This window comes from Muscardinus avellanarius (assembly GCF_963383645.1).
Source record: "Muscardinus avellanarius genome assembly, chromosome: X".
Classification (NCBI taxonomy): Eukaryota; Metazoa; Chordata; class Mammalia; order Rodentia; family Gliridae; genus Muscardinus; species Muscardinus avellanarius.
This window is the reverse complement of record NC_137792.1, coordinates 41,788,755-41,812,556: the sequence shown is the minus strand read 5'-3', so window position 1 is coordinate 41,812,556 and position 23,802 is coordinate 41,788,755. Positions and strand designations below refer to the sequence as shown.

At 47.5% G+C, this 23,802-nt stretch overlaps 1 protein-coding gene across 1 annotated transcript; it reads left to right on the top strand.

Annotated features, from left to right (window-relative positions):
* Positions 1–204: 204 nt before the first annotated feature.
* Positions 205–23,756, top strand: PRICKLE3 (prickle planar cell polarity protein 3; the record flags this gene model as incomplete). The annotated part of the gene is made up of 9 exons (XM_080718294.1): positions 205–246; positions 1,429–1,514; positions 3,011–3,194; positions 17,791–17,904; positions 18,367–18,504; positions 20,723–20,926; positions 21,026–21,212; positions 22,356–22,655; positions 23,173–23,756. The coding sequence occupies 9 exons, from the start codon at positions 205–207 to the stop codon at positions 23,754–23,756; spliced, it is 1,839 nt and encodes a 612-aa protein (XP_080574420.1).
* Between the last annotated feature and the right edge of the window lie 46 nt (positions 23,757–23,802).

Here is a 23,802-nt window from a genome sequence, read left to right as displayed (position 1 = left end):
CGTTGTGGACAGCTCACCCTTAGACAGGGGGCGCCTCGGATTCCAGAGCCTACAGGCCCAGGGGCGGGCTCTCCTGGGCGCGCTCCTCCCACGTCGGTGTCAGGTTTACGGAACCGAGATCCCAGGCCGGACGCGCGGTGCCCTGGCAGCCGCAAGAATTCCAGTCGCCCTGCCCAGCCCGGCTTGACCCTGTCCGGACGCGCCATGTTCGCGCGTGGGTCCCGAAGGCGTCGTTCCGGTCGTTTGGTGAGCGAGACTCTGGGTGGCGGTGGGGGTCAAGGGAAAACTGAGGCCCAGGAGAGGGGGTAGGACGCAGGGATAGCGAGAAGCCCCTCAGAAGATCTGGGAATTCCCAGTTTTCCCTGACCTGGGCGCTGGGGCTGCTGGAGGTTTTTAAAGAAACGTATAGATCTGGTGGCCTGTGCTCCCTGGTCACCGCTCCACACACCTTCATCAGTACCGCGGGACCTAGTGCGCCTCGTTTCCTCTGAATTACGGGAGGGAGGTCCTCAGGGCCACATCGATTGGGTCTTGGATTGAACAGGGACCTCCTGAGCTTCCTAGAGAAGGGACTTACATACCTCGGGATAACATAGGCTAAGGGATGGGATCCTACACTCGTGGAGTACCTCAACACTTACGGTGGAGAGGTTGAGGTCTGGGGTCACAGGGCTTCCAGGCTTACATCTGATCCTGAGAGCTTTAACTTCCTAGATAGGTCTCCTTCATCCTTTGGAGGGTGTCTGACCAGGAAAGGTGGAGTCTGATTTTGATAGTCCAGAGGAGCGAATAGGCCGAGAATATGAGGGGTAAAAGCCCAGACATCTTGGGGTGGGGGATTCTGAATGGAGCAGGGGCCTCCTGAAATCCTAGGGGAGGGTCTTCAGATCCTTTAGATATAAGGGAATGAAACCAGGATTTGTAGGAATGGCTCCTGAGCTCCTAAAGGGAGGATCAATGTTCAGATAGGAACCCCAAGGTAGGATGGGGTCTCCGACTCCTACCCTGTGGAACTAGAGTGCTCCTGGCCCCCTGGGAGGAGAAGGGGCCAGGATGAGGCCTGGACGCGGATGCCTAGGTTAGGGGCTAGGGACTCTGCTCTGGTAAGGTGAGTACTCTGCTTCTGGGGGAGGCCTGGAGGGATCCAGGGCTGGTGGGAAGTGTCCGAAGCTGAGGAATAGGGAGAAGGCCAGCCCAGGGAGGCTGAAAAGAGGGCATATAGGGGGTGACTTCAGCTGCCCCGCCTCTGGCTTCGTTGGGTCTCCCTCCCCCCACGCTCTAGGAGCTGCCCCGGCCTGCCCAGCTCCGCCCTGGTGGGACAGGCCCCAGCGTGCGGTCGCAGGCCCAGGAGTGGAAGGGCAGGCGTTGACGTCTCCGTCTCTACCCCCGCACCTTGCCCGGCGCGGTGTCTATCCCCGCCCACTGCAGCCACCGGAGACTGAGGACCCAGACCGGGGCCAGCCCTGCAACTCCTGTCGGGAACAGTGCCCCGGCTTCCTGCTGCATGGCTGGAGGTAAGCGACCCTCCCCAGGGCCTGGCTCTGTTAGAGCTGCGCCCTCCAGGAAAAATGCACCGAGGCTCAGACCACGCCCCTCGGCTTGAGCTCCGCCCATAGAGATCATGAGGGAAAAGCGCTTTAGGCTCAGAATCAGATCCCGGCCCCTGATGTATTCCCAAGAGTCGGACTTCCACGAGAGCTCCACCTACTAAACAGCTCCGCCTCCAAGAGAGTCCTGGCCAAGCTTCAGAGTGCTGTCTCTAGGGAGATTCTCTGTCTTTGCCCTAAGCACCGCCCATGAATTCCCCAAGGCTCTTAGGCTCAGAACTCTTCTCCCGCACCTTGTGTCCTATCTTCCTACAGGAGCCCTGCACCCAAAGTCTCATAAAATACTTCCAAGAGAATGCTCAGCCCCATAGGTTCCAAAGCCCCCCCACACACACACCACATCACAGACTAGAGCCCCACCTTCAAGAACAGAGCCCTGAGCCTTTACCGAGTGGAAACTCCTAGATTTAGAACTACAGTCTCAGTCCCAGTGGCAAACACCTGTAATCCCAACACTTGGGAGCTGAGAGAGGAGGCTCTCAGGTTCGAGGCCAGCCTCAGCAATTTAGTGAGACCTTATTTCAAAATTAAAATAAGCCGGGCGTGGTGGCACATGCTTGTAATCCCCGCGCTTGGGAGGTGGAGACAGGAATATCGCGCAGGTTCGATGCCAGCCTCGCTGGCTTAAGAGACCCTGTTTCCAAATAAAAGTATAAAATAGGTCTGGGAGTGTAGCCCAGAGGTAGAAGGGTTTCCAGGAACCCCAGTACCACCAAAAATCAATCAATCAATCAATCAATCAATCAATCAAGCCGAGCATGGTGGCGCACGCTTGTAATCCCAGTACTTGGGAGTCTGAGACTGGAGGATCACAGGTTCGAAGCCAGCATTGGCACCTTAGTGAGGTGCTTAGCAACTTAGTAAGACCCTGTTTTTAAATAAAATATAAAATAGGTCTTAGGAGTGTAACTGGAGGTAGAATGCCCTTGGGTTCCATCTCCAGTACTGCAATAAAATAAAAAGCTGGGGGCAGGGCTCAAAGGTAAAATGGCCCTGGGTTCAATCCCTAGTACAAAAAAAATTCCAATCTCAAAGTACCACCCTTCTCAGATCAGCTACACCTGAGAGTCTTATCTAAGTCCCCAAATAGGAAGATTAGGGGTGTCCATGAGACCTCACACTCCCACCCCTTTACATCAGGCCTTCAGGCTCTCTTTAGTTCCCTCAGCCTCTGTGTTACTGCCCCCCACTCACACCTAGCACCTTACTCCCCACGAGCTGCCACAGGTTCACAGCCAGACACTGGTTTAGCCCTACTTCCTATGGGGCCCAAGCCCAGAGGCCTAGGGTTTGGTGGTAATCTGCATTTCCCATCCTTCAGGTAGATTTGTGCTGTCCAAGGATCCAGATGGGCAACTCAATGGGCAACTCCTTAGTGATTATCTTTCACTCAATCCCTCCAGAAAGATCTGCCAGCACTGCAAATGTCCTCGGGAGGAGCACGCAGTGCACGCGGTGCCAGTGGACCTGGAGCGCATCATGTGTCGACTAATCTCAGACTTCCAGCGCCACTCCATCTCCGACGACGACTCGGGCTGTGCATCCGAAGAATACGCCTGGGTGCCCCCTGGCCTTAAACCCGAGCAGGTGAGCAAAGGCAGACCAGCCACAGCCATCCACTCTCTCCAGTGGGAGTACACACACACACCACTCAGGTGAGAATCTAGGTCTGGCGCACTGCTAGAATAAGTGGGCAAGTATCTGGAGTCCTTCTGACTTTTTTTTTTTTTTTTTTTTTTTTTTTGCGGGTCTGGGGATGGAACCCAGGGGCATTCAACCTCTGAGCTACACTCCCTGCCTTATTTTTTATTCTTTATTTTGAAACAGGGTCTCGCTAAGTTGCAGAGGGCCTAAGTAGCTGAGGTTGTCCTTGAACCAAGATCCTCTGGTCTCAGCCTCCCAAATGCTGGGATTACAAGAGTGCACCAGCCCAACTCTTATTTTTTATTCTTTATTTTGAAACAGGGTCTCGCTAAGCTGCAGAGGGCCTAAGTAGCTGAGGCTGGCCACAAACCTATGATCCTCCTGTCTCCGTCCCCCCCAAAGTACTGGGATTACAAGCGTGCACACCACCACGCTCGCTCCTTCTGGCTCTTCTGTAACCTAGGAGTAGTGAGCCACCTCCCCACATCACAGCCAGTTCCTTACAGCCTGTTCCCTCCACTTCTACCCTTCACCCCAGGCTTTATTCCAGCATGTCATTCATCACGCCATCATTGACCGATTCATTCAATAGTTATCAACTATTTCCTGACTGTCAGACTTAGTTCTATGCACTGTGGACACAGCAGTGAAGACAACACAAACTAAGCCAGACATAGTGGTGTAGTCCTGTAACCCTAGTACGTTGGAGGCTGACACAAGAGAATGACAAGTTGCAAGCCAGCCTCTGCAATTTAGAAAGGGCTGGGGCTGGGGTATACCTCAGAGGTAGAATGTCCCTGGATTCAATCCCCAGTACCACAAAAAAAAAAAAAAAACCAGAGCCAGGTATGCTGGTGCCCGGCATTCGGGAGGCTGAGACAGGAGGATCGTGGTTCATGGCCAGCCTCAGCTACTACTCGGTGAGACCCTGTTTCAAATAAAAAAAATTTAAAAATAGGGCTGGGGGTGTAGCTCGGAGGCAGAATTCCCCCTGGGTTCCATCCCCAGTACCGCAAAAAAAAAAAAAAAAAAAAAAACAAGAAAATAGGGGGTGAAGGTATAGCTCAGTGGTAGAATACTTGCCTAGCATACACAAGGTCCTAGGTTCAATCCTCAGCACTGTGTAGGAAAAAAAAAAAGATACCTTCTCACATGGTGGTGAAATTCCCAAAAGGAGCAACAACCAATAAGCAAACCAGTAACTAGTCATTCTAGCCTAGTACAGTGGCACATACCTATAATCCCAGTACTTAGGAGGAAGATGCTGGAGGAGCACATGTTCAACGCCAGCCTAGGCAACATAACGAGACCACGTTTCAGATGCCTGTAGTCCCAGTACTTTGGAGGCTGAGAAAGGAGGATCGCAGCCAGGCATTGGTGGTGCACACTCGTAATCCCAGCATTTGGGGGGCTGATATAGGAAGATCATGATTCGAGGCCCGTCTCAGCTACTTAGTGAGGCGCTCTTCAATTTAGTAAGACCATGTTTCAAAATAAATAATAAAAATTAAGACTGGGAATGTAGCTCAGAGGTAGAATGCCCCTGGGTTCAATCTCCAGTACTCCAGAAAAAAATTAAAAAAAGGAGGATGGCAGATTACAGCCTCAGCAATTTAGTGAGACCTTTAGCAGATTGGTAAGAACCCATTTCAAATTTTTAAAAAGTCGGGCATTGTGGCACACGCTTATAATCCCAGCATTTGGGAGGCTGAGAAGCGAGGATCTCAGTTTGCAGACAGTTTCAGCTACTTAGTGAGGCCCTCTGCAACTCACTGAGACCCTGTTTCAAAATAAAAAATAGGGCTGAAGGTGTAGCTTGGAGGTAGAATGCCCCTGGGTTTCATCCCCAGTACCAAAAAAGTATATATTTTTTTAAAAACCAGGTATGGAGCCGGGCATAGTGGTGCACACTTGTAATCTCAGCATTTGGGAGGCTGAGACCGGAGGATCGTGGTTCGTGGACAGCCTCAGCTACTTAGTGAGGCCCTTCGCAACTCAGTGAGACCCTGTTTCAAAATAAAGAATAAAAAATTGGGCAGGGGTTGTAGCCCGGAGGTCAAACGCCTCTGGGTTCCATCCCAGACCTGCAAAAACAAAAACAAAAAAACAGGCATGGTAGTCCATGCTTGTAATCTCAATACTTGAGAGTCTGAGACAGGAGGATCACAGGTTCATGGTCAGCCTCAGCAACTTAGTGCGACCATATATCAAAATAAAATAGGGAGATCTGTGTGTGGAGGCTCACCCTTGTAATCCCAGAATTTGGGAGGCTGAGACAGGAGGATCCACGAGGCCCTTTGCAACTCAGTGACACCCTGTTTCAAAATAAAGAATAAAAATAGGGCTGAGGGTATAGTGCAGAGGTAGAATGCTCCTGGGTTCCATTCCCAGTACCACAAAAAATAAATAAATGAATAAATTAATATAAAAAAATAGGGATGGGGGTATAGCTTGGACATAGAGGGGGCTTGTGGGCTCATTCACACACACACAAAGGACTAGGGGTGTAACTCAGATAAAATTCCCCAGGATTAATCCCCTGGTACCAAAAACAAACAAATAAAAATTTAAAATATATAAAATAAAAAAGAGTCAGGCGTGGTGACGCATGCTTGTAATCCCAGTACTTGAGGGGCTGAGACAGGAGGATCGCAAGTTCAAGGACTGCATTAGCAAGTAGTGAGAATTTCATCAATCTAGTAAGACTCTGTTTCCAAATAAAAATAAAATAGGGCTGGGGTGTAACTCAGAGGTACAATGCCTCTGGGTTCAATCCCCAATGCCACAAAAAATAAAAATTTAAATTTAAAAAATAAAGTAAAAGACAGGCGTGGTGGCACACACTTGTAATCCCAGTACTTGGGAGGCTAAGACAGAATCGTGGTTCAAGGATAGCCTCAGCTACTTAGTGAGGCCCTTTGCATCTCAGTGAGACTGTTTCAAAATAAAGAATAAAAAATAAGGCTGGGGATGTAGCTCGGAAGTAGAATGCCCCTGGGTTCCATCCATAGTACTGCAAAAAAATTTTTTTAATTAAAAATAAAGTAAAAAGTGCTGAGGGTGTAGAATGCTCTTGAGTTCAATGCCAACTACCACATAAAATATGTGTGTGTCTGTGTGTGTACATAATCATCCTTTAATATCCTTGTAGGATTGGTTTCTAGGTCCCCCCACTTCCAGAAACCAAAATCCACAGATGTTCAAGTCCTATACATAATACAGTGCACTGTTTGCATGTAACCTATGCACATCTTCCTATGTACTTTCACTTTCTTTCTCTCTTTCTTTCTTTCTTTCTTTCTTTCTTCTTTTTGCAGTACTGGGGATGGAACCCAGGGGCATTCTACCTCCGAACTCTACCCCCAGCCCTGTTTTTATTCTTTATTTTTATTTATTTATTTATTTTGTGGGTCTGGGGATGGAACCCAGGGGCATTCTACCTCTGAGCTACACCCCCTGCCCTATTTTTTTTATTCTTTATTTTGAAACTGGGTCTTACTGAATTGCAGAGAGCCTAAGTAGCTGAGGCTGTCCATGAACCACAATCCTCCGGTCTCAGCCTCCCCGATTGCTGGGATTACAAGTGTGAGCCACCACACCCCGGCTTATTCTTTATTTTGAAACTGTCTCACTGAGTTGCAAAGGATCTCACTTAAGTAGCTGAGGCTGGCTGCAAACTGTGATCCTCCTGTCTCAGTCTCGAGAATGCTGGGATTACAAGCATGTGCCACCACACCCAGCCTTCCTATGTACTTTAAATCCTCTCTTATTTATTTATTTGTGTGGTACTAAGGATTGAACCCAGGGGCATTCTACCTCTGATCTACATCCCCAGCCCTATTTTTTATTCTTTTATTTTGAAACAGGGTCTCACTATGTTGATGACAGTCTCACTACTTGGCTGTCCTGGAACCTGTGATCCTCCGGTCTCAGCCTCCCAAGTACTGGAATTACAGGCATGCACCACCTTGCCCAGCTTAAATCCTCTCTAGATTACTTGTAATACCTGATATTATCTAATGTAAATGGTGTATAAATAGTTGCATTGTTTATGGCCTGAGGGTGTAGCTCAGTGGTAGAGTGCTTGCCTCACCTGCCCAATACCTGCTGTTCCATTCCCAGCACCACAAAAAGATATTTTTTGGAAACAATAAAATGTGTATGGCAAAAAAGTGTGTTTTCAGTGCAGGTACATCTTTTTTTTTTCTTCAAATATTCTTTGTGTGTATGTGATATTGGAGATTGAATCCAGGGGTAATCTATGTCTAGGATATACCCCCAGCCATATTTTATTTTTTATTTTGAATCATGATCTCATTAGGTTTCTGAGGTTGGCCTTGAACTTGTGATCTTCCAGTCTCAGCCTCCCAAGTACTGGGATTGCTAGTGTATACTACCAGGCCCTATTTTATTTTTTATTTTTTTATTTTTATCGGTACATTGTAGTCATACATCTTAATGGGATACAAGATGGTGGAGGCATACATGCACACACCACCCAATTAGCCCTTACCCAATTCCCACCCCATTCCTTCCGCCTCCCTCGTTCCCATGCTTGGCTTAGTGATTGACTTCGATATGTTTGTGTGTGTGTGTGTGTGTGTGTGTGTGTGTGGTACTGGGGGTGGAACCCAGGGGCTTTTCTACCTCTAGGCTACACCCCCAGATGTCTCTATTTTGTATTTTATTTAGAAACAGGGTCTCACTAAATTGCTGAAAGCCTCACTAAGTAGCTGAGTCTGGCTTCGAACCTGTGTGATCCTCCTGTCTCAGTCTCCCAAGCGCGGGGATTACAAGTGTGCGCCACCACACCCGGCTATTTTTTTAAATATTCTTAATCTGAACTGCAGCTTATTGAACCTGAGGATGCAGAACTTGTGGATATAGACAGTTAACTATGTCAGATGATAGACGGGCTATAAAATAAAATTCAGGGTGGCGACATGGCAAGAAGGGGGCTGGAATTGTAATAGAGTGCTTAGGTAAGCCTCTGTGGGATTGAATGTCAGAGTTGCCACAAAAGAGTTAAAGAAGTAAGCCTTGCATATATCTGCAAATAGAGCGATCCAAGCAAAGGGAATGGTGATAGGCCAAGAAAAAGGTGTTTGACAGACATATGTGAGCAAGAATGAGAAGACCCATGTAGCTGGGGAGGAGTTAGGGAACAGTGCTTGCAGGTGAACTGAGAGAGATGAAGGGGACGTTGACCATGACTCTTAATGAGGGGGAAGTCACACGACAGTTGGGAGCACAGGAGGGATGAGGTTTGTCTCATGAATTCTCAAGCTGTCTGTCTGCTGCTATCAGCCTGCAGGAGTGAAGGAGGAAGCAGGGAAGAGTGAGGAGGAGGCCACCAAACTAGTCCAGGTGACTAGCAACGATGCTGGAAGTGGCAATAGTGAATTAGAGTCTAGATTTTGTGTGTGCATGCATGTGTGCTACTGGGGATTGAACCTGGGGCACTCTACCACAGAGCTACATTCCAGATTTTTTTCTTTTTCTTTTGTTTATTGGTGCATTGTATTCATACATCATATTGGGGTAAAAAACTTGTGTGTACAGACATGTACACATCACTCATTTAGCCCCTACCCAATTCCCACCCCATTCCCTCCCCGTCCCTCCTTCCCTTGCTTGGCTTAGTGATTGACTTCGATATGTTTAAGTACATTTTGTGTTTTATTTTTTTATTTTTTTTTTTTAATTTTTTTTTTAATTTTATTTTATTGGTGCACTGTATTCATACATCATAGTGGGATACAAACTTTTGTAGACATACATGCACACATCGCCCAGTCAGCCCCCACCCGATCCCCACCCCATTCTCTCCCCATCCCTCCCTCCCATGCTTGGCTTAGTGGTTGACATCTAGTATTATAGCAATTTATCCAAAATTAAAAATGATAATCTCACATAACAGTTTCATTTGTCTGATGCCAAGCTTTTGATGACTTAAATATAACATTTCAATATTTCTTTTTGCTTTCTTTCTTACCAGAGAATATTTTTTTCTTTTTTTTAGGTGAAACTATCATATATTTATTTTTCAGAAAAAAATCTATCCTGATATGGAATATGGACTCTAGATACCCAAAACAATCTCGAAGCAAAAACAAAGCTAGAAGATGTATATTTTCTGATTTCAAACCATATAAAGCTACAATAATTGAAACAGTGTAGTACTGTTCTAAAGGCAGATATATAGACCATTGGAGTTAAATACAAGCCTAGAGCTAACTTCTTCCCTATATTGTCAAGTTATTTTTGACAAGGTTTCCACGAAGATTTGGTGGTGGAAATAATAATCTTTTAACTAAATATTGTTGAAAAATAATAATTACATGGAAAAGAATAAAATTGGACCCTTACCTAATCCCACATACAAGTATTAACTCAAACTAGATAAAAGACCTAAATATAAATCTTAAGACTATAAACTTTTAGGAGAAAATCTGGGTCATAAAACCTCACAACATTGAAATTGGCAGTGATTTCTTGGATATGATTTCAATGGCACAGGCAACAGAAGAATATACAAACTCCCTAAAAAATAAAAGAAAATATTGTATATCCAAAGACAATGTAAACAGAGTTAAAAGTTACTAATAGAATTGGATAAAATATTTCCAAATGCTATATCTGAAGGTATATTAATATTCCAACTAGAAATCCTAAAAATTAACAACAATAAAGGCAAACAATACAATTTAGAGATAGGTAAAAGACTAACATAAATAATGAATCTCCACAGATAACCAATCTTAGTTGTCTGTTGGATGGAAAACCTTGTTTCTCTGGTTCTGGTGAGTGTTACCTATTTCTTCTTTGTAGTTAATCTCTTTGAGTATTTTCTCTAGCGCTGGTTTTGAAGACATAAATTCCTTCAGTTTCTGTTTGTCATGGAAGCTTCTTATTTCTCCATCTAATTTGATAGAAAGTTTTGCTGGGTAGGAAATTTTTGGCTGGAAGTTGTTTTCTTTCAGAGTTTGGAATATGTTACTCCAAGCCCTTCTGGCTCTCATGACTTGGTTTGGGAAGTCTGGAGTGATTCTAATTGGTTTGCCTCTGACTGTCACTTGGCCCTTTGTTTTTGTTGCCTTTAAGATTCTCTGCTTGGCTTCCACATTGGTCATTTTGACAATTATATGGCGTGGGGATCCTCTTCTCCGATCCTGTCTAAAGGGAGTTCTATAAGTTTCCTGGATCTGTGTATCAACCTCTTGCTCTATATTTGGAAAATTTTCTGCTATTACTTCCTTGAAGAGATTGTTGATCCCTTTGGTATCACTTTCTTTTCCCTCCTCTATTCCAATTATTCTTAGGTTAGCTCTCTTAAGATGGGCCCATATTTCTTCAATGTCAGATTCCTGCTGTTGGATATCTTTTTCTAGATTAGAAACTATGCATTCATTTTTGGATTGCTCATCTTCTAAGAGCGAGATTCTGTTCTCCATGTGGTCTAATCGGTTGTTTGTGCTTTGAATTGAGGCCTTTACTTCATTAATTGCATCCTTTATCTCTTTTTGGCTCTCTCTGAGTTCTTTTCGAAGCACCTCTATTATTTCTACAGTTATTTTCCTGATTTGATCTTCTAGAAATCTCTGATTTTCTGTTTTATCAGGTTCTGATGTTGTGGGGTTGTGCACATTCATTACTTCAGTGTTATTCCTCTTTCCCATGATTTCGGAGGTTTGTGCCTTCTCTGGGTTCTTCCCTTGGGTCACTATGGCTTCACTTAAGGTGCTCTGGATCTCGAGTCTGTATTATCTCAGACCCTACTACTCCTTTACTGGGTTGTATCACAGAGTCTCCGACCCAGGGAGTCGATAGAGGCTGCTTTAAACTATGGGGGGTGCCAGGTTGCACGCTCTCCTATGGTGTGATATCTCTGCCACCACCACTCCCTCACTGGGTCAAGTCCCAGGAGGCACAATACTGGGATTTCTCCTCTGTGGCCCGCAATTTGACTCACTGTTCTTGAGTACGTAGATGTAGCTGTACTGGACTCGGTGAATTCACTGCTGCTGCCTCCGCCGGTGACAATATGGCGCCTCTGCCACGCCCTCGGCCATGAGGCTGGCGTATTTTTTCTTCTCTGGTTTTGATTTCCACTCTGAATCCCTGCAGCGTGTGCTGAGCTCAGCCACTGGGAGCTTTAAATGCTGTCTGCGCTGAAAGATCCCGCCTGGCTGTTCCGCATCGGCTCACCTCGGCTTGCTGTAGCCGTCCGCTGAGTTCGCCGCTGCCGCCGGCAGTATGGCGCTGCTGCCGCGTCCTCGGGCGCGTGTGTCTCCTCTGTGGCCCTGAGCTCTGTTCTCAGTCCGCTTTCTCTCTGGAGCCTGGTGGTTTTTTTGTTTTTCTGGTGATGGTGTTTTCTGGCTATGAAAGGCGCTCTTTTTGTGGTAATGGAGATTGGTTGTTAGCGGGACTCTTAAGCCCCGCTTTTCTCGGTCGCCATCTTCCCGGAAGTCCCCACATTTTGTGTTTTAGAGATTTTCCTCTTCCCCCCTCCTTTCTCCTCCTTTAGGTTGTCTTGTTTGCTCCTCTATAGGATTTCCTTTTTCATTTAGAGTTCCTCCTATGACCCATTTCTCCCTAACTCTCACATATTAGGGAAAGCATCTGCTTTCTTATTTTTTGTGACTGACTAATCTCACGTAGCATAATGTCTTCCAGTTCCATCCATTTCCCTGAAAATGATGTAATTGAGTATTTTTTGATGGCTGAGTAAAATTCCATTGTGTACATATCCCACAGTTTTGTAATCCATTCATCTGTTGATGGACATCTTGGCTGGTTCCATAGTTTGGCTGTGGTGAATTGTGCAGCTATGAACATAGATACACATGCATTAGTTTGATAGTTTGGTTTCCTATCTTTTGGGTAGATACCCAGAAGTGGTATTTCTGGATCAAATGGTAGATTTGTTCCCATTCTTCTGAGGATTCTCCATACTGTTTTCCAAAGTGGTTGCACTAATTTACAATCCCACCAACAATGAATGTATTAGAGTTCCCACTTCTCCACATCCTCGCCAGCATCTGTTGTTGTTTGTGTTTTGAATGATGGTTATTCTAGTTGGAGTTAGCCAGATTTTTTTTTCCTTTTTTCTTTTGAGACAGGATAACTTGCCCAGGCTAGCATTGAACCTGTGATCCTCTTGCCTTAGCCTTCTGAGTGACTGGGATTACAGACATGTGCTACCATTCTCAGCAGATTCTGGAGATTTTATTTATATGTATGTGTATGGGGGGGGGGTCCAGGCTTTAACTCTGAGGCATTCTATCTCTAAACTATACCCCCAGCCCTGTTCTTTTTTTTTTTTTGAAAAGGGTCTCATGCTGGGCATGGTGGTATATTCTTCTTCTAATCTCAGTACTTGGGAGGCTGAAACAAGAAGATTTAAAATTCAAAGTCAGCCTCTGCAACTTAATGAGACCCTGTTTCCAAATAAGAAATAAAATCAGGCACACTTGTAATCCAAGAATTTGGAAGGCTGAGACAGAAGGATTGCAGGTTCTGTACAGCCTCAACTATTTAGTGAGGGCCTCTGCAATTTAGTGACACCTTATTTCAAAATAAAAAATAAACCGAAGCCAGGCGTGGTGGCGCATGCTTGTAATCCCCGCACTTGGGAGGCTGAGACAGGAGGATCACACAGGTTCAAAGCCAGCCTCAGCTACTTAGTGAGGCTCTCAGCAACTTAGTGACACCCTGTTTCTAAAAATAGGTCTGGGAGCATAGCCCGGAGGTAGAAAGCCTCTGGGTTCCACCCTCAGTACCACAAAAACAAAACAAAAAACAAACAAAAATAAACCGAGCATGGTGGCAATAATCCCAGCATTTGGGAGGCTGAGACAGGAGGATCAAAATAAAGAATAAAAATAGGGGTGGAAGCCAGGCGTGGTGGCGCATGCTTGTAATCCCAGCATGTGGATAGGCTGAGACCAGAGGATCGCAGTTCGCAGACAGCCTCAGCTACTTAGTGATGCCCTCTGCAACTTAGTGATACCCAGTTTCAAAAAAAAAATAAAAAAATAGGGCACGGGGTATAGCTCAGAGGTAGAATGCCCCTGGGTTCCATCCCCAGAACCGCAAAAAAAAAAAAAAAAATAGGGGTGGGGTGTAGCTTGGAGATAGAATGTCCCTGGGTTTCATCCCCAGTACTGCAAAAAATAAAAAAAAGAAAGAAAGAAAGAATAAGCCGAGCATGGTGGAGCATGCTTGTAATCCTAGCATTTGGGAGGCTGTTTCAAAATAAAGAATAAAAAATAGGGCTAGGGCCGGGCGTGGTGGCACACACTTGTAATCCCTGCACTTGGGAGGCTGAGACAGGAGGATCGTGCAGGTTCAAAGCCAGCCTCAGCTACTTAGTGAGGCTCTCAGCAACTTAGTGAGACCCTGTTTCCAAATAAAATATAAAATAGGTCTGGGAGTATAGCCTGGAGGTAGAAAGCCCCTGTGTTCCACCCCCAGTACCACAAAATAAAAATAGGGCTAGGCATATAGCTCGGAGGTAGAATGCCCTGGGTTCCATCCCCAGTACCTCAAACAAACAAACAAAAAAGAATAAAAAATAGGGCTGGGGGTATAGCTTGGTGATAGGATTTCCCTCAATACCACAAATAAAAAAGAAGTAAAATCAGACTAGGGGTATAACTTGAAGGTAGAATGCCTCTGAGTTCAATCCCCAGTACCAAAAAAAGAAAGTCTCATACTTGATGCATACACCTGTAATCCAAGTGCTTGGGAGGCTAAGACAGGATGATGGCAAGCTCAAGGACAGCCTGGGCAACTTAATAAGAATCTAAAAATATAAAATAAAGTAGGGATGAGGTGTAGCTCAAAGGTAGAACACCCCTGAGTTCTATCCTCAGTACCACAAAAAATTTAGCCAGGCACACGGTGCTGCAAGCCTGTAATCCTAGTACTTGGGAGGCTGAGATAGGAGGATTGCAGGTTCAAAGATAATCTCAGGAATTTAGCAAGACTGTGTTTGAAGCCAGGTGCTGCGGTGGCACATTCTTGTAATCCCAGCATTTGGGAGGCTGAGAAAGGAGGATCGGGGTTTGCAGCCAGTCTCAGATACTTAGGCCCTCTGCAACTTAATGAGACCTTGTTTCAAAAGAAAGAATAAAATATAGGTTGGGGGGTTTATCTCTGAGGTAGCATGCTCTTAGGTTCCATCTTCAATACCACACACAAAAAAATTAGGGCTGAAGGGGGTAGCTCAGAGGTAGAATGCCCCTGAGTTCAATTCCAAATTCAGAAAGGAAAAATGAAGGGAGGGAGAAGTGGAGGGAGGAAGGAAGATAGGCAGGCAGGAAGAAGAGAAGAGAGGGAAAGAGAAAAGAAAAGTGACCCCAAGTATGAGTGGATGGATTTACCCATTTCTTTGCCTGAGAAAGACCTAGGCAAGAAGGAGGTGTAAGGGTAAGAGCTCAAGTTGTGTTCTGGTGATCTGGAGTTTAAGGTTCCTTTTAGACAACTAAATGGTCCCACAGCTGGGCATGCAAGGGAGAAGCCATAGGCCTGGGGCTATGCATTTGTGACACCTTAGCTGATATTTATAGCTGATATTTATAGCCATGGGCATGGATACAGTTCCCAGGAAGGTGAATGTAGACAGAGGCAAAAGACCAAGGACTGAGCCCTAGGACTCTCCCACATTCAGGAGTTGATTAACTGAGGTCAGAGAAGGAGCAGGCAATTATGCCGGCAGGAAGTCAGAACTTCCTGGAGGCCAAGGGAAGGAACCGTTTCCAGGAAGAGGGAGCAATAGTCTGGGGCCAGGGCTACCATGGTCAAATCCAATGAGCACTTGGACCTGGACAATGATTTTAACAATGTGGACATCCTTAATGACCTTAACGGCTTGGGGTTGGGGGTGGGGGCAGAAGCCTGCCTGCAGTGGTATCAGGAGAAAATAGGAGCAGAGAGAGGACGAATGAGTGCTCACAACCCCCCACCACTGGGATTGAACCCAGGGGCACTTTTCCACTGAGATTTTTTTTTTCGCAGTACTGGGGATGAAATCCAGGGGCATTCTACCTTCCAGCTACACCCTAAGCCCTATTTTTTTGTGTGTGGGTCTGGGGATGGAACCCAGGGACATTCGACCTCCAAGCTATACCCCCTGCCCTACTTTTTTACTTTTTCTTTTAAAACAGGGCCTCACTAAGTAGCTGAGGCCGTCCACAAACAAGCCATCCTCCGGCCTCAACCTCCCAAATGCTGGGATTCCAAGCATGCGCCACCATGCCTGGTTCTGAGCCCTATTTTATTTTATTTTATTTTATTTTATTGCAGTACTGGGGATGGAAAGCCAGGAGCAATCTACCTCCAAGATACACCCCCAGCCCAGCCCTATTTTTTAGCCATTTATTTATTTATTTAGTGGTACTAGGGGTGGAACCCAGGGGCTTTCTACCTCCAGGCTATACTCCCAGACCTATTTTATATTTTATTTGGAAACAGGGTCTCACTAAGTTGCTGAGAGCCTCACTAAGTAGCTGAGGCTGGCTTCAAACCTGTGCAATCCTCCTGCCTCAGCCTTCCAAGCACAAGGATTATAAGCATGCACAACCACGCCTGGCTCTGAGCCCTATTTTTAATTCTTTATTTTGAAACAGGGTCTCATTGAGTTGCAAAGGACCTCACTAAGTGGCTGAGGTTGTCCCAGAACCATGATCCTCCTGTATCAGCCTTCCAAATGCTGGGATTACAAGCATGCGCCACCACACTCAGGTGAGCAATTCTTTTTTTTTAATTTTTATTGGTGCACTGGATTCATACATCATAATGGTATAAAGAAAATACTTTTGTAGACATACATGCACACATCGCCCAGTTAGCCCCTACCCAATCCCCACCCCATTCCCTCCCCATCCCTCCTTCCCATGCTTGGCTTAGTGGTTGACATCTAGTATTTCAGGTGAGCAATTCTTGTTAAACACTTTATTTTTCATTTTGAAAAAAGGGTATCACTGTAGACAGGCATAGTGGCGCATGCTTGTAATCCCAGCATTGTGGAGTCTGAGACAAGAGGATCGCGATTCGAGGACAGCCTCAGCTACTTAGACCCTTTGCAACTCAGTGAGACCCTGTTTCAAAATAAAGAATAAAAAATAGGGCTGGGGGTGTAGCTTAGAGATAGAATGCCCCTGGGTTCCATCCCAAGTACCACAAAAAGAAAGGGTCTTACTGAGTTGAGTTGCTGATGGTCATGGCCAGTTGCCCAGGCTGGCCTCCAAACTGTGGTCCTCCTGCCTCAGCATCCTGAGTACCTGGGATTACATACATGCTTGCACCACAACACTTGGCTCACAACTCTGTTTTTTGGTGCCCAAGGGCATTCTACCTCTGCTCTACACCCCAGCCCTTTGTATTGTGTAGTTTGAAACAGACTCTCCATTAGGTGCTGAGGGTCTCGCTAAATCACCGAGGCTGGCCTTGAACCCATGATCTTCCTGTCTTAGCCTCTCAAGTACTGGGATTACAGTAAAAATTTTTCCCTTTTTTTTTTGGTACTGGGGGTTGAACCCAAAGCATCCTACCTCCAAGTTACACTCCCCACCCCGTTTTTTGTTGTTGTTGTTGTTGTTGTTGTTTTTTATTTGGTACTAGGAATTGAAACCAGGAACATTCTACCTCCGAACTATACCCCAGCCCTTTTTTTAAATTATTTTTTGTGGTACTGAGGATTGAACCCAGGGGCATTCTACCTCCGAACTATACCCCCAGCATTATTTTTTATTCTTTATTTTGAAACAGAGTCTCACTGAGTTGCAAAGAGCCTCACTAAATAGCTGAGGCTGTCTGCAAACTGCGATCCTCCTGTCTCAGCCTCCCAAATGCTGGGATTACAAGTGTGCACCACCATGCCAGGCTTACTTTTATTTTATTTTATTTTATTTTATTTTATTTTATTTTTTGGTATTGGAGATTGAACCACCCAGGGACACTCTACCTTCAAGCTATACCCCCAGTCCTGTATCTCATTCTTTATTTTTGGAACAGGGTCTCATTAAGTTGCCAAGGGCCTCACTAAATATTGAGGCTGGCCACGAACCTGCGATCCTCTTGTCTCAGTCTCCCAATTACTGGGATTACAAGCGTGCGCCACCACACCAGGTTTTACTTTTTTATTTTGAAGCAGGGTCTCACTATGTTTCTGAGGCTGTCCTTGAACCTAGAATCCTCCTGTCTCAGCCTCTCAAGTACTGAGACTACAAACATGCTCCAACATACCTGCTTTTTATTTCAAAACAGAGTCTCAGTCAGTGGCTAAGGTATCTCAGAAGTAGAATGACCCTGAGTTCTATCCCCAGTACCACACACAAAAATATAATAATTTAGCCAGGCATAGTGGTGCACCTGCACTCTTCCTGTCTCAGTCTCCCAAGTACTGGGATCCCAGGTGTGCACCACCATGCCCAGCAACTTTAATTTTCTCAGAGAAGTGAGGACCCACAGTCTCACTGCATCCCAGCTCACCTCTAATCCCAATTTTCCCGTCTATCCTCCCATGTTCTCACAGGTGTACCAGTTTTTCAGCTGCCTCCCAGAAGACAAGGTCCCCTATGTCAACAGTCCTGGGGAGAAATACAGGATCAAGCAGCTGCTGCACCAACTGCCCCCACACGACAGTGAGGTGAGAAAGAAGGGCATACCGGGGATCAAGCACCACCTGGGTGAATGTAGGGCAGCTGGAGAGAAATGGAGAGGGTCAGAGATGAGCCAAGGCGAGGTCTAGAGAGGCAAGCACCATCCAGGGACGTCCCTTAGAAAACCACAGCCAGGCCTTGGAAGAAGAGGTAAGGGGTCAGTATACCAGGCAGGAGGTACCATCTATACAAAGGCCCAGAAGGAAGCTGGGTGCAGTGGCACATGTCTGTAATCCCAGGACTTGGTAGGCTGAGGCAGAAGGATCATCATTTTGAGGCCAGCCTCTGCAATTTAGCAAGGCCTTATTTCATAATAAAAACAATAAAGAGGGCTAGGGATATCTCTTTGAGGTAGTATGCCCCCAGGATCAATCTCAAGTACAGAAAAAAAGGCCTAGAAGGAAACTTCATGAGTATGGGTGGATTCTGGGAGACCCCTTCTCCTCCAGGCACAGTATTGCACCGCACTGGAAGAGGAGGAGAAGAAAGAGCTGAGAGCCTTCAGCCAGCAACGGAAGCGGGAGAATCTGGGGCGGGGCACTGTGCGAATCTTCCCAGTGACCATCACTGGGGCCATCTGTGAGGAGGTGAGTCATGGGGGAGCCTCATATCAAAGGTCCTGGGGTAGGCCAAGCATGGTGGTGGTACATGCCTGTAATTCCCGTAGTTAGGAGGCTGAGACAGGAGGATCTCAGGTTTAAGGCCAGCCTCAGCAAATCAGTGAGGTTATGAATAACCTAGAAAGAACCCATTTCCAAATAAAAAATAAAATAGGAGCCAGGGCATGGTGGCACACACTTGTAATCCCAGTACTTGGGAGGCTGAGACAAGAGGATCGTGGGTTTGTGGCCAGCCTCAGCTATTTAGTGAGGCCTCCCCAACTTAGTGAGACCTTGTTTCAAAATAAAGAATAAAAAGTAAGGCTGGGGGTGTAGCTAGAGATAGAAAGCCTCTGGGTTTGGTCTCCAGTGCTGCAAAAATAAATAAATAAATAAATAAATAAATAGGGATAGGGCTGAAGCTTGGAGGTAGAATGCTTCTGACTTTAATCCCCAAGACCAAAAAAAAAAAAAGCAATCAAGGTCCTGGGGTGCAGTATCCACCTCCCAGGCCTTGGAAAGCTAAGCCCCGCCACTTAAGCCCCAGGGGGCTGTATCTATGGTCTCCTCTGGTAGACAAGGTGTGTATCTAGAGCCCTCTTGTAGATAGGACCTGTAGTCTCTCAGTTGGGTGCAAATTATCTCTGAAGAGCCAGGTATGGTGATACATGCCTGTGATCCCAATACTTATGAAGCTGAGACAGAAGACCACAGGTTTAATATCACCCCAAGCAATTTGGATCCTTAGCAACTTAGTGAGAGACTGTTTCTAAATTAATTAATTAATTAATGGGTTGTGGATCTAACTTAGTGGTAGAATGCTTGCCTGTCATGCGTAAAGCCCTGAGTTTAATTCCTTAGTACAAGCCAGGCGTGGTGGCGCACACTTGTAATCCCAGTTCTTGGGAAGCTGAGACAGGAGGATCACAGGTGCGTGGCCAGCCTCAGCTACTTAGTGAGGCCCTCTGCAACTTGGTGAGACTCTGTTTCAAAAGAAAGAATCAAAAATAGGGTTGGGGATGTAGCTCACAGGTAGAATGTCCCTGGGTTCAATCCCCAGTTCCTACAAACAAACAGCAATCTTCATTACTGCTAAATAAATAATAAATAAATGTAAAAAGGGCTGGGCAAGCCGGGCGTGGTGGTGCACGCTTGTAATCCCAGCATTCGGGAGGCTGAGACTGGAGGATCGCAGTTCACGAACAGCCTCAGCTACTTAGTGAGATCCTTTGCAACTTAGTGAGACCCTGTTTCAAACTAAAGAATAAATAGGGCAGCAGGTATAGCTCGGAGGTCAAATTCCCCTGGGTTCCATTCCCAGACCTGTAAAATAAATAAGTAAATAAATAAATAGGGCTAGGTGTATAGCTCAGAGGTAGAATGTCCCTGGGTTCAATTCTTAGTGCCCCCAAAATTATTACCTCTAAGGAGGCATTGGTGTATCTTCTTTATGGTTTCTTCCCCTGTTTGCAATGGACACAAGGCATGAGCTCCTTGGTTCTCTGTGGTCTGGACCTGTTTTTTGTTGTTGTTGTTGTTGTTTTTGGTGGTACTAGGGGTGGAACCCAGAGGCTTTCTACCTCCGGGCTATACTCCCATACCTATTTTTTATATTTTATTTGGAAACAGGGTCTCACTAAGTAGCCGAGGCTGGCTTCGAACCTGTGCAATCCTCCTGTCTCAGCCTCCCAAGCACAGGGATTACGAGCATGCGCCACCACGCCCAGCATTCTGGACCTGTTTTTAAGTATTGATCCATAGTACTTGAGAAGTTAAAACAAGAGGATCCCAGGTTTAAGGCCAGCATCAGCAATTTAGCAAAACCCTTAGTAACTTAGTGAGACTCTGTTTCAAAATAAAGAATAAAAAAAAAATAGGGTAGGGGGTGTAGCTCAGAGGTCGAATGCCCATGGGTTCCATCCCTAGACCTGCAAAAAAAATCTTTAAAGAACCCACTATTTTGTGAGGTCTGCAAGGCCCCAGCCCCCTATGAAGGAAGATGGGTAAGGCCTATCTCTATTGTTTCCCCATAAACAGGGTTATTAGCTAAGGCACCCTACAAGTAGGAACTGTCAGTTACCCTGTAGTTGGGGCCGGTCACAGAATTTCACCACGGGGAAGGCTCAAGTGCGACCTGCCCAGCTGACCAGATCCATCTGACCACCTTGGTGATGTTGCCACTGTCTGTCTGTCTGTCATTTGGCAGTGTGGGAAGCAGATTGGAGGTGGGGACATTGCGGTGTTTGCCAGCCGGGCAGGACTGGGTGCCTGCTGGCACCCACAGTGCTTTGTATGCACCACATGCCGGGAGCTGCTGGTGGATCTCATCTACTTCTATCACGCGGGCAAGGTCTACTGCGGGCGCCACCATGCAGAACGTCTGCGCCCACGCTGCCAAGCCTGTGATGAGGTTTGCCTCCCTGGCCGGGGGTGGCAATGGAGGAGAAGGGGAAAGGGCCGGGGGCCTGCCTTTCTGACAACCGCGGGGGGGGGGGGCTGCATCCTTCAGATCATCTTCTCGCCTGAGTGCACGGAGGCCGAGGGCCGGCACTGGCACATGGGTCACTTCTGCTGCTTCGAGTGTGAAGTTTCCCTGGGAGGACAGCGCTATGTCATGCGTCAGAGCCGCCCACACTGCTGTGCCTGCTACGAGGCCCGCCATGCTGAGTACTGTGACGGCTGCGGGGAGCACATCGGTGGGTGACCGTAATGGGACTGGATGGAGGGATGCATGGATAGCTGGACCACAGCCCCACCCATTAGGGGCCCCTTTGTCCTCCAGGCCCCATCCCCCTATGCCTAACCACAGTCCTCTAAGCCTAGCCTCCAGTGCCCCCGGCTATGTCCTATTCTTCAACTCTCCTCCATCAGCCTAGGTTAACTCCTAGTGATACCCTACACTCTCAGCCCTTTTCCCAATGCCCAGGCCCCTTATTGTGGCCCAGGCTACCACCCACCTTCCACCTGAAGCCACCATCCCTTAATGTCTAAACCTAGCTGGGCGTGGTGCTGCATGCCTGTAATCCCAAGACTTAGGAAGAGGAGATACTTGGGAGACAAGAGGATCATAAGTTTGAGGCCATCCTTAGCATCTTAGTGAGACCCTGTTTCAAAATTTAAAATCAGAGCCTGGGCATACTGGTACATGCCTATAATCCCAATACTTGGGGAGGCAAAGATAGGAGGACTGCAGGTTCAAAACCAACTTCAGAGCCAGGTGTGGTTGGCACATGCTTGTAATCCCAGTACTTGGGAGGCAAAGACAGGAGGATCTCAGGTTCACAGCCAGCCTCCGCAACTTAGACCATTTCAGAATAAAATAGGGCTGAGGGTGTAGCTCAGAGGTAGAATGTCCCTGGATTCCATCCCCAGTACTACAGAAAAAAGGACTAGCCTCAGCAATTTAGCAAGACTCTCAACAACTTATGGTGACCTTGTTTCAAAACAAAAACAAGTGGGAGTGTACCTTGGCAGTAGAATGCCCCTAGGTTTAATCTCCAGTACTATACACACAAAAATGTCTAAGCCTGGTCCACATTATAGAGTCCAATGTCAATCCCTATTCGCAGAGGGGGCACCCTGAGAAGAAAAGGGAAGGGGAATGAGACATTTACCAGCCAATCTCCAGGAGAGGAGGATGGGGAACAATGGGGTACAAACAAAACCCAGCTTCTTGCTCTCTCCAGAAAAGGGCTGGTCCCATTCCAGGAAGGAAGAGGCCAATCAGGGTACCCTGCCTCCAGATCCCCCAATTTTTGCCAAGATGACCCCATTCAGGAATGGTGGGAGCATGTCTGGGGGTCCTGCCTCAGTTTCCCCCTTTGCGTTGGTCCCTGCAGGCCTGGACCAGGGCCAGATGGCTTACGAGGGCCAGCACTGGCACGCTTCAGACCGCTGCTTCTGCTGCAGTCGCTGCGGTCGAGCCCTACTGGGCCGCCCCTTCCTGCCACGCCGGGGCCTAATCTTCTGCTCACGAGCCTGCAGCCTTGGGTCGGAGCCCACCGCTCAGGGGCCCGGGCGCCGTAGCTGGAGCGCGGGCACCGTCACCGCACCGCTGGCAACCTCCACAACCTCTTTCTCTGCTGCGGAGGGGACGTCTGAGACTGCCACCAAAGGCATTTGCACGGAGGCGGAGCCTGGTGAGAGCCCCGCCCCGTCTCACTCTGGCTCCTTCCTCCCCCTCCCCTTCGGACACGCCCAGACCCTTCACCTGCTGCAAACCTGGTTCCTCCTGCAGCTTGGCCCAGCTTCCTTATTCAAACTACACCCGCCACCTCGTGAAGCCCGGGTTCACACCACTCCTGCGTAGAAGCCGTCCCTTACCTCAATTTCTCCTTGCTAAAGCCCAAGTTCCCTTTCCTTTCCTCCAACCCTTCCCTGTCCACTAATACATCCGCCCTGCTATGTCCCCTTCTGAACCGCTTCCCCATTCCCTGGCCACGCCCCTTAGGTCAATCCTGCCCGGCTCCTTAAGCGTTCATCCTTCCCTCCACCCACTGCGTGTACCAGGTTTCAAACTTCCTGGGGTCCCATCTTCCTTCCCATCACTCTATCCCCACTTTCCCAGTCCCGGTGGGGGAAAGGTAACCTTTACACGTGCCTCCTCCAGGGGGAGGGGGGCAGATACAAGGAGTCGCCCCATATTTCCTTTCCCAGCTACAGACCCCGAGGAGCCCTCCCGTTTTCTGAGAGGAACCCCCCACCGCCACTCCATGCCCGAACTGGGGCTCCGAAGTGCTCCTGAGCCACCCCCGGAGTCCCCTGGGCAATCGGTCCCGCGCGCAGATGATAGCGCCTTCGGTCGCCAAAGCACACCCCGCGTCAGCTTCCGTGATCCTCTGGTATCTGAGGGAGGTCCTCGGCGGACCCTGAGTGCACCTCCCGCCCAGCGCCGCAGGCCACGAAGCCCCCCACCTAGGGCCCTTGGCCGTCGCCGCCACCGCAGCCACCACCATCACCACCGCCACCCTGGCAGACGTGGCCACCATCGATGTGACTTGGGATCAGGGTCGGACTCAGGATCTTGCTCCAGTTCGCCCTCCAGCCCCAGTTCTGAGTCCTCTGAGGAAGATGGCTTCTTCCTAGGAGAACGAATCCCGCTGCCACCGCACTTATGCAGACCCAGAACCGCCCAGGACCCTTCCACAGAGACCTTCAAATCTCCAGCCACACCACTCTCGGGGGATTCTCGCCCAGGGATGCCTCGCCAGACCCGAGACAAAAACTGTACCGTGGCTTGAAGGCAGGCAGCCCTGGAGGGGGCTCTATTCTTCTATCAGTATAGAA